The following is an 18777-nucleotide window of genomic DNA, read 5'->3' as shown; positions in this document are numbered from 1 at the left end:
CTTAATTCATCTAACAATATATCAAAAACTAAGAAGACAATTATAATAATGACATAGTATATTCAGATTCAAAAGCGTTAAATTTTTACGTTAAGAGAGTTTATTAAAAATGATGATGTAAGGTTTTCAAAGCACCAGTGATATTATTTAAATTTTATAAGGATTGATTTCAATGACCCATCATTAGTCTTTAAAATATTTTCCTACAACAAATTTTACTGAATTTTTAACAAGGAAATTTTAAATTGATGACATCAATTTTAATGCACTATTTTTTACCAAAAAAACCATGTAAGAGAAATGTTAAAATAATGAAGATATTGTTGACAACATAAAAATGCAACTTTTTTTTTTTTTTTTTTTTGACATTTATCATCAAATGCATTCAATTATAACGCTAATAAGAAATTTTTTTTGTACAAAATTTGACGTAAGACTATTTTTTAAAATGTAAATACAATACTCTTTTTTGATTAAAAACAGTATCAACAATGTTAAAAGATTCAACTATATACATTTGTTATGTAATTAAATTCATGCATCAGAATTATTTCATGTAAACAGCTTAAAACAATAAAAAAAAACGAGTGAAATAGAAAATATGTGTAAGTACACAACTTTTTAAAAATATTGCACAAAACTTCAAAACTTAATATGGCACATTTATAAAACAATATTGCACACTTAGTGGAAAACAATTCACATCTTCAGAAAATTAAGTTTCTGAAATTAAATGACTCAACATGAAGAATATAGGAAAAAACAGTAAATGTTTTTAGTGTACACTGCAAAAACATCTGGGAATTCACAAAGTTGAAACTTTCCATGAACAGTATGAATCAACATTCCAGAAAGCAGTTGTTTTCTCCCTCCATAGATTACATACCAATAAATGTCCTACTTTTTAAGGAGGAAGTAAAACTGGAGAGTTTAGTTCATGTCATTAATTCCTTCAAATATTAACCTTGCTTCAGCTGAAGAAGAAAAAAACATATAAATTATGTGATGCTCAATAATGGTTACTTTTACTACTCTTCATTATTACTGTAGAATTAAAGGCAAGTAAAACATAAAATATAATTTTGATAAATTTCACAAAGTTTTTTGACAGATACACAACACATCGTCACCTAAGAGCAACAGTAAGATATCTAATCCCAGAAATAACACTAAGATATCTTACTGTTGCTCTGAAGGGATGATATGCACAACTGAATGCATGAAAAGATGGTTTAAATTTTAAAAATAACAAGAAGTTTGACATCAATTCCTAAAAACAAACTAGTTCTCCTACAGACCCCCATCAGTAAAAATTGTTTAAAAAAAAAAGAAAAATACATAACATATGAGTTTAGGAGTGCAATTACAAAGGAAAGTTCTGCATTATAAAGTTTCAGATATTTTTATGTCACATTTACATTTATTAAAAATTTACTGATAGATAAATAAATAAAAATTTATATTCTTTGCTTCAAGGCCATCTTATAATTCAATGACTTCATCATGCATATGACTGTTGATATTTTCAAGTTGAGCAGCAATTTGCTATAAGTCATTTTGGGATGTTAGTATTTTTAAGATCTCTATAGTGGTTTGTATATAAAGTGAAATCCCCCAACCATGAAATTCAAGAGACACAAATTTGTTTCACTTTACATGGGAATTCCATTGTATTGGCAACTAAACAAGATTGATTATTGATTTTGTTAAATGAATTGGTATAGGTTGTAATGAGATTTCACTGCATTTTATATTATCTTTTGGTTTTATACAATTGTCTTAAAATTTAAAAGTATTGAAAATTTTTGAGGAACAAGGAGGATTTTAAAATGTTCACTTTGGTTTGAAATATTAAAATAATTATCAGCACTTGAAATTAATGCAATATCTTTTCATTAGAGACATATTTAAATATCAAATGTAATTTGTCAATTAAGGCAGGTTTAATTTCTGTAAGTAATTCTGCATCTGATTGAAACAATTCAACAAGCCCTTATTAACATACATCATACATCTCCTGCCCACCATCAAACTTTCAGTTTCAATGCAAATTAATTTGGTTGATAGTTCATTAGTTTTGTCATGCGTTTAGGGATTGCACTAGTCCATGTTCTTTGGCCCATGACCATAATTTTTGCAGAGCTTATTATGCTGGGAAAAATCTGGAGTACAGAGGTTGGCAACAAGCGGCCCATTAAACTGGTGCTTGTGACTCATGCTAGCATTGAGAAATTATCTGCAATACTGCCATTTCCAAACAAATTTTAACAACCCTGTGAATACATAGAACTCCCACACATGTCTTAAGAAAAATTTAATGACAAGTTCATTAGGGTCGTGCATCTTACTGTTTTTTAACAATAACACACTGACACTCTAGGACTTAATAAGATATGAGTAGACAATAATTAACATGTGAGAAATTCAAAAAAATGTGCATACATAAAATTTTCTTCAAGCAAAAATGAGGAAATTTATTTTTAAATTATTTGCCTCACGAATTAGCAAATATTCTTATTATTCTAAACAGGATTAACTTTTATGCAATAAATCTCATAATAATTGTGCTTCATAAGTTTTATACTAACAACTCATTCACTGAAATGAGTTTGATCATAAGCAGTCAAAATCACAAAATGCCTAACTTCCAAGGGCGCCCATATAGGGGGGCAGGGGGGGGGCTCGAGCCCCCCCCCCCCCCTTTAAATTGGAACTTCCTTGTTTTTGGCACATTTTTCTTTGCAAAAATGTAAAAACATTTCTTTTCCAGCCATTAATGAATAAGCTATTAAAAATGTCAAATTTTAATGACTCTAATCTGTCCTGAAATCAGTTTCCACAGGAAAAATATCCAGCTAAACCACAGGAAAAATATTTGAGCTCCCCCCCCCCTTGTAACTTTGCATATGGGCGCCCATGCTAACTTCTAAACAGTTGTGGGTACTATAATTGTATCCAATTAAATAAAAATCGATAAAGTGCCTATCAACAAAATAATACACTAAGTAAAACGCAGTTTGACGTAAAACTTGAAGCACTTTGAGAACTGTAAAATTTCTCTTGTTTCAGCAAGATAATTTAATAATAGATACAGTTATGATAAAAAATAGTTTTAAAATTAAAAAAAATGAATAATTAAACATTACCTTTTATCCAGCAAATAAACTTCAGTCACTATTTAAGAGGTCATCTTCTTAAAAAACAGGCTAATAGGATACTGATAAACAGTACGATGTTATTAACATTTAAGCCAAAACTACTCAAGGAAGTTGAACCTTCAATATTTTGAACAACTGCTTGTTTCTCCCCTATAAAAATAACCAATACATATTTCAATTCTTCTAATATTATTACATGTCTAGAAATGAACTTTATAATGCTATCTCTTCTTTTATAAAATTAAACTAAAAGAATTCTGGACAGTTCTCAAAAGGTGGAAGCTAACACAGACCTCAACCTTGAAGCTTAACACCAAATAACTTTCATTTTAATTCACTCAAAAATTTTTGAGTTAAATTGTAGTACAGTGAAATCCCGTTACAACAAACTTCAAGGGACCGTAAATTTTGTGCGTTGTAACGAGAATTTCGTCATAATGAAATTCAAGCAACGTACTAGAAATTAAATCGGGACTGAAATTTTATTTCGCTGTAACGGAAATTTCGTTATATTGGTATTCATTGTAACAGGATTTCACTGTACTGTATAGAGACAAGAATTGACATAAATTATGGAAAAAATACTTTTTAAATACCCTTAAAAAATATTTTCTTTGCTAAAAGGCACAATTTTGGACATTCAAAACGTTAACTGAGCAAACGTACCATCAAAAAAAAAATTTTTTTTATTATTTCTATAGGTTTCAAAAAAAAAAAATGAAGGGCATAAATCTCAAACTGAATAATTTTTTGATATTTTCTACAAATAAAAAAGTAAAGACATATTATTTATTTTGTGAAGGATTTTACAAAAAAAAAGAAGTTGAAAGTTTGATGTATGTCCAAAAGTTACGATCTGGACAAATCTATTATTCGAGAACTAAATATATGATAAATATGTTTTAAAGGTATTTTTTGATCCTATAAATCAATTTTTAATTATTTTACAGTGTTTTCATATGTTTTTATGCAGTATCTTTGAAGCAAATTCATTTTTCTTAAACATATATGTGAGATGTCCAAATTGCGTTACCATCTAGATGCCGATAATTCTATCCATTTATTCATTATTATAAATGATTTTCTGTCTTGTAACCTTAATAAAAAAGGCTATTATAATGTTAATTTCTTTAATCTACTGGTATTTTGCACAATTAATACGTTATGCATTGAACATTACATAAATAACAGTAGAAACACAAGTTTCGATTGTAACGAACGCATTTAAGTAAACAAAACGGCGGCAGCTTATAACTCAGCAACATTTCGAACATGATTATCTGTTATTTTGCTGATATTTTGGATAAAATGTTTTAAAATTACGACAACAAATCGATTTCTAAACAGCAATTATTTAATAAATAATTCTTTAATGTTCTAATATTTAGATATTTCTCTCTTTGCACAAAAATCGCCAAACAAACCCCGATTGGCGACAACTCACAGCGTATGATAAGCAAAGGGTTACCAGCGGGGAATTCCGGTTTTTGGCAACTTAATCACCTGTGCTGACAAAATGGATAGGTTTTTTTTTTGGATTCTAAGAAACCATAACAAAATTTTATTATTTAAAGACCAGTATATAAAGTCATTCAATAGGCCCTACAAGAACTGTTCTCACGTGGAGCCCTGATGGCAAGAGGAAGCGTGGGCGTCCAAAACTAACCTGGCATCAGATGGCCATATAAGAAAGAAATACCTTTGGTTGGCCAAAATGGGAGTGCCAGGGAGGCGGCATTAAACCGGTCGTTACGGAATACAATGCTAGCAGCCTCATGCGCCACTAAGCATTAAGAGAATCAATACAAGTCAATATAAAGTCATTTAAGTACTTTAAATCCTGTATTTTTCATTGCAAAATTTAAAAATAGGTAAAATTTTCACTGGGAAAGTTCAAACACTGTGAAACTTATATTATGATGATGTCTAAAATCTGTTACTTACAGAACGATCATTAAATTTACTATTTATTAATTTTTATAAATACCAGCTGTCTTTTTATGTTTGTATATGACGTTCTAGATGTACATACTATGCAATCAAAACAAAATTGATGTCAAATTTCAAAATTTTAAAAATTTCTCAGAATTAACTTTTTTGTTCCCACCTTTTGAGAACTACCCTTCTACATTTGTGCTTACAAAATGACCGCATAAGAACTATTTGAGACTTTAAGTACATTATCAATTTTGAGAACATGCATCAAATGGTTCACTATACAGTTAACAGTATCCAGATACTTTCAATGATAAAGTTTTCTTCTAATTCCAAGAACAATACTTGATAAACTGCTCTGGAATTACATTCCTACAAAGGGTATACTTGAGCTCACACTTCTCTGTAAAAATTCAATCATGTATGAATATAGGGGACAAATTTTTTTCAGATATATTTCCAGCAGCGTACATTTTAAGAAACACTTGATCATGAAACTATTTATGTGAATGATTATCATAATTAGATACAATGACGATGAGGGACGATTGGTGGCAATTAACAGTAGTTCATAGCACTACAATTATTGTTGGTTACCATCCTGACATTTTTTTTTTTTGAATGGCTTTTATGGAATGGTTAGCAGAATCTCAACAAAGTTTGTACTAATTCACAAATCTACATCATTAGCTGTCAAGGAGAATGTACAATACTTTCAACAGCAGCTGAATTCATGATTTATTTTTTCTTAGAAATTATAAAATGGAGTTTTGATTTACCAATCTGATGAATAAAAAATTCAAACATAATGCAAAAGAAAAAAAATCTTAAGATTGCATCAGTGAATAGTAAATAATTTTTCATACAATACCTTTTACAACATATACTATTGTGCTGACAGCATCTGCATTTGAAGGAGAGCATGTGTAATTCCCAGAATCAGAAGCTTGAGCATCTTTAATACGCAATCGACTTATTGCAGTATTTCCACCACCTTTTTGTACAGTAATATATCCCCTTTTGAAATCATAATTGATCATTCTGTCATCTTGGTACCAAAACACATATGCTGGTGCCTCAGGGCTGTCAACAATCACACAAGTTAAGTTGATAGAGCTTCCAACTTCAACATACATGTCCGGGCCTTCAAGAATTCTCGCTTGAGGAACTAAATTTTAAAATAGTAAACAAATTTATTTAACGACGAAATTTTTCTGCTTCATCTACAATTTAGTCTGTTAATGAAACATCTTTTAAATTTGTAAATTACAAGAAAAAAATAAGCAATATAATTACTTTTACTTCAATGGTACCCTAAAAATAAATTATAACAGGACTGATTATTCTACAGATGATGTGCTTTATTTTCAGCAGTTTCTTTAAACCAAAGAAAAAAGCTTGTACAGTAAAGCTATTTTTTTTTTAATTTTCTTGAATTATCTTGGAATTATCTGGCAGGGCTGGACAATCCCCATGAATCTGAATGTCTCCAAAAAGTCCAAAAGCATTTGTGGGTCAGAAAGGACCTCATCCCCAGAAAACCAGTAGCATTTCCGAAAGGTCTTATGCCCTTACAAAACCTGAAGGCCCCTATATGGCCACTCGAGAGTCTGGAGTAAAAGGTTTGGCGGGGTCTGAGTCTCACCAGGACATTTTGCATTTGTCTGTTTAACTCTATTTTTGCTATGGTGGAAATCTTACTAAATGTGAGATGCCCACAAGGACTCACACCCTACTCAGCAGCAGATCTAGCCAGGGATTCGGCTCGCTCATTGCCTTCAACTCTGATATGTAAAGGAAAAAAAGTGCCATAGATGACAAGAATTCAGAAAAAAATGAAACATTTGCAAATACCGCCCTTTACCTTCCTACAGCAGTATAGCACACAGCTCCTGTCCCAAACGACCCAGGTTGGAGCAACATCTTCCGATCATCGTCCTGTGATTCAGCTCCCATTCTCTGAGCTGACAACCTTTTCCAGAAAGTAGTGTGTAGTAAAAATGAAAAAAAAAGTGCAGTTTCAAGTGGTTATGTGTAGTCTTATCCCCATGGCTAACCCTCTACGACCAAAATTGGAAATCAGGAGATGGAAGTAAAAAACAGGAGTCTCCCACTAAAAACAGTAAAGTTGGTAAGTAGATGCCTACTCTTTCCTAGGGTAGATGAATATTTTTAGGAAGCTGCAATGAATTGACATGCATGAACAAAATGTCCAAAAAATATGCACATGGCAATTCTAAGCATGAATGAAAATTAAGAACTAGTTTTAAGGCTTTCAAGTAAGCAAAAAAGCTTTTCTAATAACCATTATTAGTATTTTCTAAAAACAAATAAAGCCTTTTGAAGAAGCAACGAAACAAGTACACATTAAAATTTCTACAGTAGACCCTCGTTTTACGCGGAGGTTACGTTAAACAGAAATACCACGTAAATCAAAATCGCATAAATTAAGACTTAATACGAGTAGTAGTGTTAAAATAGTGGTTAGTTTCTATATAGAAGAAAAAATATATATTTCATTCTAGTGATGACTAATTTTATTATAAGTTTAATGTGTACTTATACCGATATATATGCACAAAATGTATAAAGAAAACATAAATTAATTTTGTGTTTATAAAAACGAGCTGGATATGATAGTATTTTGGCAGCCATTAAGAATTTTTTTCAGGAGTTTTTTTCCAAAGCATTAATGCATCTGTAGATAACAAAATACTTCATTCTAGTGATAACTAATTGTGTAATAAGTTTAATGTGTACTTATATCGACTTTTATACACAACATGCATAAAGCAAACAAATTAATTTTGTGTTCTGTTTATAAAGAGGAGCTGGCAATGATAGTCGTTTGGCAGTCATTAAGAATTTTTCTCTGTTACTGTTTGCAGAGCATTAACACATCCATGATCACTTGCGTCATTTCCATGATAGAATCTTCTTTCTTTAACAAATCAGAAAGATCATTTGCCATTGTCAAGAAATGGCTCAAAATTTTCAATGTTAACGTTTTTGGTATTGTGTGACAGATGTTGTGTCCTCGTTGTTTTTGCCCTTCTTTATCACTCCTAAAAGCTCTTCTTCCAGTGAGTTCTGAACTGAGTAAATTTAATAACTTTACATCTGGAAAGAGTTCTGGAACTAATCTCATAAAATATCTCTAGGGGCCCAAGCTTGATTATTAGCATGCCAAAATGCAGTTCATTACACGTAATCTGCAATCTCAGGAGGTTGGTTTTCGAAAGAGGGGAAAATTTTATCTGTTAGCATTGCCGCATTAACGTAAAACCAAAACTCATCCCCACAAAATAAAATAAAAGTTCAAACTGCGTATAATCAAAATCACGTAAAATTAACCCTTGTAAAAGGAGGGTCTACAGAGAGGTACAACTTCTGTAAATAATATACAATAAAATATTTCAGTCATCTAATTTGCTCATGTAGCTTTTTCTTAAATCTTATAAGCATAAGCAATGAATCACAGAACATATCTACTTCTAAAATACAAAAATAATCTCATTTTACTTACCAACCACCCAAAGTCGAAAATAAACACTTTTTGAGGGAAAAGAGCTAACTTGACATTCATATAATCCTTCATCTGAAACTTGTGGATATTTAATTTGCAGGGCCCAATCATTTGAGATATGCATAAATACAGACTGAAACCTTGTATCACTTGTGTATGTATACTTCCCAACAGTTAAAAGATGAAAATCTTTAAGCCTGATCCAAGAAACCTAAATACAAAATTTTAAAAGATGGATTACTGTAAGAACATCAATGTTTAATTTTTGCATTAGACGCATTCTACAGTCAACTCTCGATAATGTGAAGCCTTATAACTCGAAAATTCCTTTATCTCAAAGTTTTCATTGGGATCTAAACACCTGAGAAGGCTATGGGAGCTTGCCATAGCTTGTACTACCAATAAATAAAGGGTTTTAACTGCTTCCCTTGGGCTATGAGTTACCGAAAGTTGACTATATACACAAAAGCAATAGTAGATGTTATTTATACACATACAAATGTGATGAATAACAGCTGGCAGCCCAGCTAGGCTGGTCCTAATCTGTTTATTAGTCCCTAATGAAGATCAATGGCCCTTTTAAAGCTATCCACCCCCCTTACTCATTACCGCATCTCGCGGTAAGCTGTTCCAAGTGCCCACAACACAACTAAACAAATAATTTTTTCTAATTTCCTGGTTAGCCTGAGATTTGAATAGCTTAAAACAACGACACCTTGTCCTGATTTCCGTTCAAAAATTTAATCCATTAACATCTTTCATTCTGATAAATTTAAATAACGGAATCATGTCTCCTCTGACTTTTCTTTGCTCCAGGTTATATATATTAATTCTACTAAGTCTGATATCATAATCTAAATCTAAAAGTCTCCTTTCTAGTTTAGTTAACCTTCTTTAACCCCTTTCCAATACAGAAATATCTATCTTCAGATAAGGCAATCAAACCGAACAGCATACTCCAGGTGAGGTCTTACTTATCTCCTATACAAAGGCAGAATCTTCTTAGATTTGTTTGAAATAGATCTATTGATAAACCCAAGCATTCTGTTGGCTTTGTTACTTGCAATGCTGCACTTTTGACTAAACTTGAAAGCCAGATTTATTATGGTTCCCAGATCAATAACATTTTCTGACTGACTAATGACTGGTACAGAATTTGTGATTTTTTAAATTTTTTTAAATAAAAAAAATTGGATTTTTAAATTTAAATCGGAATTTTTTGATTAAAATCAGATTTTTTTATTTATTTATTTTTTCAATTTTCAAAAATTTGTAGACATCAATTACTTTACATTTATAAACATAACATACTTCTTACAATAGATAAAAGTGCAACTTTCTAGCTATTTTCATGGCCGTAGTTTTATTTTAATAGTAGGTATAAGTAGATCAGTTTTAATATACAAATGAATGATTCAAATTAAGCATCCCACCCCCTCTTCCCAGTTACAACCACCAATTCTTCAGCTATAATTCTAGGAAACAATGGTACCACTATTTCCTATAATTATAATTCTCGTATGTTTTAGTAGAAAAATTGTTAAAATTTGGCAGTTTTTTTACGTCTTTCAGCTTAAAGTCAATAAAAGTTCTGAATGGATCAATTGTTCAATTGGAATGAAGAAGGCAAAAAGCCTTGATAATAAAGCAATCTGAACTACTTTCAGCTTACTTTTAAAATTAGGGTGAGTTCCCTAAATGTTCAATAAATTTGCAGATTTATGTATGGGTCATATCAGAAAACTTAACTTTTGAACGCAAATATTTTTCAATTTCGAAACCTTTTGTTTTCTTTTTTTTTCATTCTTACATGAAAGCGTTACCTATTAGAAGTAACCATAAACAATGGCCCAGCTAAGTTCCAATTATTTTACTAATAAATTTAAAAAAAAAAAAAAAAAAAAAATACCTTGTTCAAGGAAATGAAAAAAAAAAGAAAGAAATGTAATATTAAAAAATCCAGGCCAATTTAATATCAAAGTAGTAATTTTGTTATTTCTGCAAACATCATTTTAATGATTAGTGGGAATATAATATTAAGTTCTTTTAATTAAAGTACAGCTTGATTAGTAGTTTCAAATTGTATGTTAAAAAATAGTATTTAGTAAATTTGAGGATATACTGGTAAGTTATAACTTTGGTAGAATGTTTATTATTGATGTATTTCCCCTCCATCATTTATTTTCACCTCAGAAATAACAAGGTCTGTCATGGAGGTAAGATTCACAGAGGGGAGGAATTTTCCATTAATATAATCTTCGTTGCTATAATCTGCACATGCTAAGCATGTGAAAACATGTTCATTTCTTTTTTTACATCAATTTACATCTCTGAAATTCAAGTTCACGGAGATGAGAAGTCAGAATAATCATACTAAGCTTTTAAAGCAAAATCTATCCTGTTTTTCGCCAAAAATCTCACAACTTCAACTATGGCTGAAAATAAACGAGGGGGGCTCCCTTGTATCATGAAAAATAAATTTGATGTCATTACTGCAATGTGTTAATGAGGAATGGCATTTTGTGTTTAGGTAACGGAGGTGAGAATTTATTGTGAGACATGACTCCTTGTCCTACTAAAATGAACTAAAACACAATATTAAAAAATTGAATATACTTAAACAATTAGTATTTGAAACACTTGTGAAAGGAATAATCAATAAATAAGTATGCACTTTTAATTAAACAAGTTATTAAGCAACATACACAGTCACACAAGGTGTATGACATGCCACGGAGGTGAGAAATCACATGTTATGAGCCAAAAATATACTAAAATAAAAAGTTTTATTGCAGGTTTAAATAGCTACATTTTTGATGAAATTAAAAATCATTGTTAAATGAATTGTTCCTTAAAGGTTTTACTGTAAAAGGCGTGTGACAGAAAAGTTACACTTTTTGAAGAATGACCCGTATGTTATGTTTCGGGATAAGATGTGATTGTGTTTCATGTTTTGCTAAAAGATAAGGTTTCCATTATCATGTACATTTTTAGTGTAAAATAATAAGTTGAACAATTACTTTTCTTAACTATATTAGTCATGGTGTAAAAGAAAAACTGCAAATTTTTATTTTGTTAGGAACTAATTTTGGAGCAAAAGCAATATTGCAAGATTCTGAAAATCTGTTACACACACAGAAACAAGCATCTATGCAGTTTTTCCCGTTCAAGTTGTATAAGGCAGTATAATTAAAGTTAGATCAACACATTCTAAAAATGCAAAATTAATTTATAAAAATAAAATTAATTGGTTTTAATTAATGATTTTAGTAAAAAAAATCACTTGATTAAAATCAATTGATTTAAAAAAATGATTTTTTTTAAAAAATCACTTGATTTAAATCATGATTTGAATTGTGATTTAAATCAAGCTGAATTAAATCAATGAACCCTGTGACTGAACCCTGTAAACTATAAATTATAGGCTTATTTCCATGACCTAAGTGTAGTACTTGACATTTCCCAACATTACTGCTATACCCCACTTATCCGCCCACTTAGTTATAAGATCTAAATCCTCTGAAGCTGTTTTACTTGTTCTCATTTTCTACAATCTCCATAACTTTTACATCATCAGCAAAACAATTCATGTGCTTTCAGAAATATAATTGATGTCATTCACAAAGATAATAAACAAAAGAGGTCCTAAAACTGATCCTTGAGGAACCCCGCTTAAAACATGACTCCATTTAGAATGATTTCCCCTCACAACTAGTCTTTGTTTCCTTCCAGTCAGCCAATTCCTAACCCAAAGTAAAGGTTTCCCTCCTATTCCTATATCAGCTAGTATTTATAAATCTACTGAGTGAAGTAAGTACTGTACTTTGCTTTACTCATTAGATTTAAATAATGTTCAAGAGTGATAAACTATACATATCTTTATTTATGTACATGTAATTATTTGCATAATATTACAATTCACACAGGGGCACACAAAAAGTATATGTTTGGGAGGTTAAAAATTCTCAATTTGCCAAAGAGAAATCCAAATTTTGCTGAATTATAATTATTCTGACTGTCGAATTCTTCCGCAATATATACAAACTGATGTACAGTAAAATCTAGAGTATCTGATCCTTGTTTAACTAGAGCTTAATGAACTGCTGCCAGTTTCGTGAATGTTTTCCACCTTCTTTTTCTTTTATATATATATTTATTATCTAAAACACTTTATGTTTTCAGAAAACCCTTTTCTTCTTTTTTTAAACCCTAATATTCCTTAAATGAAAAAAGATCGAATAAGCTTAGCGCTACAATAGGATTAAGTTGAAAAATCAACGTAAATGAAGCACAAATTTGATTAGTTTTTTTCTTGCTGTCTGCACGTACTTGTGTGTAAACTTGCAGGCAACCAAAAAATGCCCCTTTGATCATCCTTGAATAAGTTTTGATAAGTTTTGTCATGACATTTGTGTCTATGTGTGGGCATATATACCTACCTCACATAATACAAAATGTTAGTCATAGAAGGATAAAATTTCGTGTATTTGCTTCATACAGCATCAAGTTTTGCACTAATTTTTTTAATTGCAATCGGATATTTCAAAAGAGCTGTTTGATCGTTCTTTGAGGCAAAACAATGTTTTAATTTCAAGTTATTTTTTTAAGTCAACCTACTTTCTACTTTCTCCAAGGCATCTTTTAGACCATCTCTAACAGTCAATGAATATTTCATGCCACTTGGCAAGTGTTATTGACATAAACATTTCAATATCTTTTTATTATCTTATTATACATTGTTAGAGAAGTTCTACATAGCAAAATACTCCAATTTTCAGATTAAAACATTTTTGTCTATAAAAAGTATACCTTTAAAATATCAACAAAGCACCTCGAATTAAGCGGAACCTCAGACTTTTGAGACTCTACTGCAGCTAATAAAAGTTTTTTGGGATAGAGAGAAATTAAGCAGAACACATGATACTGGTTTTCTAGCATTAAAATTTAAAAAAAAAAAAAAAATGCAGGAATTCCAGTGTATAAGTTAAAACAAAATCACCCTTAATACAAGAATTTTTGAAATTCTCAAAATACATACCGTTCGATCCCCAACCAGATTTACAATACAATGTAGATATACTGTTTGTCCAACTTGTGTGGTTACATTTCTTGTTAAATATGGATCAACATTTGATTTTTTGATGTAATGTGGTAATAAAGCTGCTAATGGATCTTCTGTAATACTGCTTTCAATGGGTGTCTGTATACTCATAGGTTGTACAGCTCTAGTTCTTTCAACATCTGTAAAAAGTTTCAAATTATTTTTATAGTTGAAAGTGTTATGATTATGATATTCATATTAAAACATACCATTCTTATAAATAGAAATTTTCTTTAATCAATGTCTGTAAAGCAGATACAATAACTAGTCTCTGCTTAATGTGGAGGAACAAGGAGGTAAAAATAAAACAAGGAGAGAGCTTTTTTTTTTTTTGCCTAATTTTTAATTAAATGAATAAAGTGCAGTTTTTTGAGTGATCTTTGATCAGATTAGGAAATGGGCAAGGAGGTTAAAATAAATAAAGATGGATAAAAAAAATGGAGATAGATCTTATAAGTAGATAGCCACTGATCATTCAATTTAAAATAATTTCAATAAAAGGTTCAGAAAATGGGAGACTTGACGCTTAATGGGTTAAAGATGTCTAAACAAGTCAATGATATTAAAAGAAAAAAAAACTTCTAAAGCGGTAGAATCCATGAATCCGAATTTGAAACGGACGCAGATGTGCACCTTTCTTGAAGTTTAATCAGCTCTATTTAAGTGGTTCCAGCAGTATCGAAATCAAAACAATGCTTTTAATTTTTTTCTCTCGATATTTTTGATTAAACCGTGCATTTTGTGCTTAAAAACTTCTCAGTTCTGTAATTTTGTCTGTTATATGTCCATATTAATTAAAATATTTACGATAGTTTCTAATATTAAAATGTCGAAAACCAAAACTAGTGGTAAGTCGAACTTCCGATAAGTCGAAGTTTTTCATTGATCCCTTTAGATTTGAGTTACCGCGAATTGACTGTATTTCAAGATGTAAGGCATGTATTCAAGCTAAATACTTAATTTAAAATATCATATGTTCCATACAATTGCACAAACACACACATTACAATAAATTGTGCTTAATGTTGGAAACAAGCAGTCATTAAGAAATGAACTTTTGTGTGATATAGCAGCATTCCTCAGGGACCCACTTACTTAGATTTATCTGAGCATTTAAAACCGACAAATCAAGCAATACGTAATTGTGGGGGTTCTCCAAGGATGTCAACTGTAACAAAGCAATAAGAAAAACAACACTATTAATGCATCAATTTGCATTTCAGGTACTTTTCCAGTATAGCTTAGTCATTTCTCATTTGGCTTGCCAACTTGTTTACTTTCACTTTAGCAAAAAATTAAAAATTAACGTTACGCTGCCATCATGTTTGACCCTTGCTTTCTAATTTTCAAATTAACAGAAGTTTTAAATTTGACAACTCATAGCGTACAATATCGATTGGTGACAGCTCATAGCGTACGATAAGCAAAGGGTTACTAGCAGGGAATTCTGGTTTTCGCCAACAGCGTCGGTTTTGGCGACTTTAACACCTGCGCTGGCAAAATGGATGGGGGTTGTTTTTTTTCCGGGTTCTACGAAATTATAACAAAATTTTATTATTTAAAAACCAGTACATAAAGTCATTCATGTAGTTCATAATTCCTGTTTTTTATTGCAGAATTTAAAAATAGATAAAATTTTCATTGGAAAAGTTCAAAAACTGAAACTTTCATTATGATGATGTCCAAAATCTGATACCCATAGACCGATCATTAAATTTTCTATTTATTAATTTTTATAAATACCTGCTCTCTTTTCATGTTTGTATATGGTGTCCTAGGTGTACATACTATGCAATAAAACCAAAATTGATCTCAAATTTCAAAATTTTAAAAATTGCTCAGAATTAACTTTTTTGTTCCCACCTTTGAGAACTACCCATTAGTAGATGGATCATTATATTTCCAATTACATCAAATTAATGTCCCAAGCCTATATCTCATTAGTTCATCACTGTAATTAATACTAACTCAAATCAATCATTCGTTACTCCCTCATAGTGGAGGATTATTCCAAGTATTCTTAAAGTCCCTTTTTTGCAAAAACTTATCAAGTTTCATGAAATTTAGTTTTAAGAAAAAGGTTTTCAGTAAATAAGATAATATTTGCAGTAAACGCAATCTTAATTTTCTCGAAAGATTGCAGCAGTTACTGATAGATATCGCTAAATACTACTTTTTAACAGCAGAGCTTTGCAAAGGGTCCATTTTTTGAGGTAATGTTTTTCAAGTTTGAAATATTATGCGAAATCCGTAAATGGCCCCGACGTTCTTCTAAATGAAAACCAGATAGTTATAACAAAAAAAAAGTTTCATCAGAATACTTCTACTAAAAAAAATACAAGGAAATGTACTTTAAGCAAATTTACTTTTTAAATGTTTGTCCTGCAACATTTTTCAGTCAATATTTATGTGGCAACATATTAGGGGGGATCACATATACTGTATCTTTACTAGAAACCTTTTTTGCCATATTTAATGAAAAATTGAAAAGTGAAAGGCTATGGCAATTTCTACATTGCTTTTAAAACATAATTTTAAAAATTAGTTCGTTTGCTTACTAGTTGAGTATAAGGGAGAGTAGTAATGAACGGGCCATGGGGATGAATGGGCCACTAACAAAATATGAAAAAGTATTTGCATAAAATTATTTTAGATGCCACTAATCGATAGAGCTATTTGTTCTACTAAATTTATGCAACATTTAATTGTTTGAGAAAAGCCATTTTTCCACTTGAGTACGATGGTCAAGAATCTGACTGAAAAGCATTTTTTCCCCTTTTCAGTAAAATAAATACTAGCTAAAAATATATCTATTATTTCACTGCAGGTATATGATATATTAGCAAGTTTTTCCATATCTGTAAACTAATTTTAAGACATATTTTGATGCTATTTGAATTTCATGTATTAAAAATCAAATATAATTCCAGTAGTATAGGTGGGGCTGAATGGGCCACTATATCATAAATATGGATGGGCCACCAAAAAAAGGGCTTTTCTTTCTTTTTTTCTGATTTTCTCTTCAATATGAAACATAACTGGCTGTCATAGATTTAGATTACTGTCTTGTTAGAATAAGTTTATAATAATTTCTAAAATTTGCACTAACCCCAAGAAGGATTAGCTATTAAATTCTATAAATGATTAAAATAAACTGTCCAATTATTGACTCCACCTGCCAGTGTTTCACCATTTGAATTTGATATGATTGATTCCATCCAGTATTAAATAAATAGGTTAGAGTAGAAAAGTGTGCTTTTGCTTTGTTGATTTTATAGTTTTTTTTTTTTAAATGTCCTACTGTTTGCTTTTATAGACTGCTGTATATTTGAATCAAACACTAAAAAAATATTTCTCTATTTGAAAATCTAGGTAATAATTAAATTATTTATTATTAACACATTGTCAATGACATAATATTGAAGTTTACCATTGAATTTTAAAGAAAAAATATTGAATTTTAGAAGCAATAAAATTTTAATTATTAAACAAAATAAATAAAAAGTAAGTGTAGTGAAGTTGATAAACATTTTTTGCTTGTGTTTTTATTTATTCATGAGAATTTTCGAAAAGATTAATTCCGCATGTTTTCATTGAATTCCTTTGGTGGTCCATTCATTACCTTCAATGGCCCATTCATCCCCACCCCTGGGGCTGAATGGGCCAATTTTCTATGCTTTTACTTTCTATTATCATTCATTATAGACATATTTTAATCCAGGTTTTATAACTTTTTTATGTAACCAAATAAGAAAAAAAAACTAAGGAGCAATTTTGAGTTAAGAAAAAAGTATTAGAAAAAATTACAAAAATTAAAGACCAAAAATTGACCCCTTATTACCACTCTCCCCTACATAACGTATCCTACTACTACTCCATTAGTAAACAAATGAACAACTATAAGAGAAAAGATAATAAAAACTTACAGCTAACGAATGTCAAAGTGAAGCTTAAACTATAATACACTAATAAAATCAACAAACGCTGAAATATTCCGGACATGAATTCTGAACCCATAGCAATGTTTCTTTTATCCACCTCCATACTCTGATAGATCAGAGTACTTAAGTTTGTTAAAACGCTGGAAACACGTTTCGTTCATGAATGTCTGAATGATCTAAACAAAAACCATTCTTTCGTCACCATTGATGACATTTGTTCATAAATGAAAAGCAAATATATGTTATTATTTACATAGTAACATTCATATTCTCTTCATATTCACCTTCTCCTACACAAATATAACAAATTTGAGCACTACTCAACTCAACTCAGCTATGCATTTTGAGCAAAACTTGCTCCTCCATGCAATAACACTGCATTAATTAGAGTCCCTACCGTAGGCTACGTCCCTACATACCAAATGATCCCGTTTTGAAAAGTTAGTCCCCACTTTACACAACTTGTCTCTACATTTACAAACAGTTTCAGATTTTATAAAAGATTGTCTCCACAGTTTGAAGTTATGAAATAATTTTTCCCCTTTAAAATCTAAAGGACACATTCAGAACATTTTATAACAAATTACAGCAGGTTGAAAGATGACAGCATGCGTGTTTGTATTCTTTTTTCTTAATTTAAATTAACTACTAGGAAAACTAGAGAGCAGTGGTGTAATCTTGAAAAACAACAGATGAGGGGATATAATTATAGGATGATGAAATCAAAACTGAACGGAATAAAAAGGTAAAAACAAAAGTAGGGAGACGTTGTCTTCATGTATCGTGTCCCATGGACAGGGGATGGGGCTGGGGCAGGGTAACCTAGAATCCCTTTCCCTTTATAACAAAGCCCGAGTAGGTTTCAACCTGATTTAAATAAAATGAGTGCTTTTTCTGTTTTGAATCAGCTTTAAAAGAGAGGAAGTAGCGTAGAAAAAGGAGGGGGCCCAAGTGACGTGTCATGCTTTTTGAAAACTCAAAAGGCCAATGAGTTTTTATGCTTTCATTTTACTAGATTTCCTTCTATACAACAAAAAGAAAGCCTTATGAGTTTTTAGGCTTTTGTTTTGAAAAATTTCCGGGGGTGAGCCCCCGATCCTCAAAAGGATGGTGTTT

General features: G+C 30.6%; 1 protein-coding gene across 1 annotated transcript; it reads right to left on the bottom strand.

Annotated features, from left to right (window-relative positions):
• Window positions 1–406: 406 nt before the first annotated feature.
• On the bottom strand, window positions 407–17929 carry LOC129221877 (zwei Ig domain protein zig-8-like). Its single transcript, XM_054856244.1, has 6 exons — window positions 17647–17929; window positions 13658–13860; window positions 8620–8830; window positions 5965–6261; window positions 3147–3308; window positions 407–974 (listed from the first exon to the last, which is right to left on the bottom strand). Exons 1-5 carry the CDS (start codon window positions 17762–17764, stop codon window positions 3187–3189), a joined length of 951 nt encoding a protein of 316 aa, XP_054712219.1. The 5' UTR covers window positions 17765–17929; the 3' UTR covers window positions 407–974; window positions 3147–3186.
• Window positions 17930–18777: the final 848 nt, after the last annotated feature.

Source organism: Uloborus diversus, chromosome 5, assembly GCF_026930045.1.
Source record: "Uloborus diversus isolate 005 chromosome 5, Udiv.v.3.1, whole genome shotgun sequence".
Taxonomy (NCBI): domain Eukaryota; kingdom Metazoa; phylum Arthropoda; class Arachnida; order Araneae; family Uloboridae; genus Uloborus; species Uloborus diversus.
Note: the sequence above shows the minus strand (reverse complement) of the source record. Positions and strands in the feature narration are given on the sequence as shown.

Bases quoted from the DNA above. Each gene is read 5' to 3' on its own strand.
- LOC129221877 (XM_054856244.1), bottom strand. From the start codon at position 17,764: ATGGAGGTGGATAAAAGAAACATTGCTATGGGTTCAGAATTCATGTCC. The intron at 8,831-13,657 runs GTATGTATTTTG...TTTTGTATTTAG, and splicing joins ATCTGGTTGGGGATCGAACG to GTTTCTTGGATCAGGCTTAA. The intron at 3,309-5,964 runs GTATTGTATGAA...TTATTTTTATAG, and splicing joins AATAGTATATGTTGTAAAAG to GGGAGAAACAAGCAGTTGTT.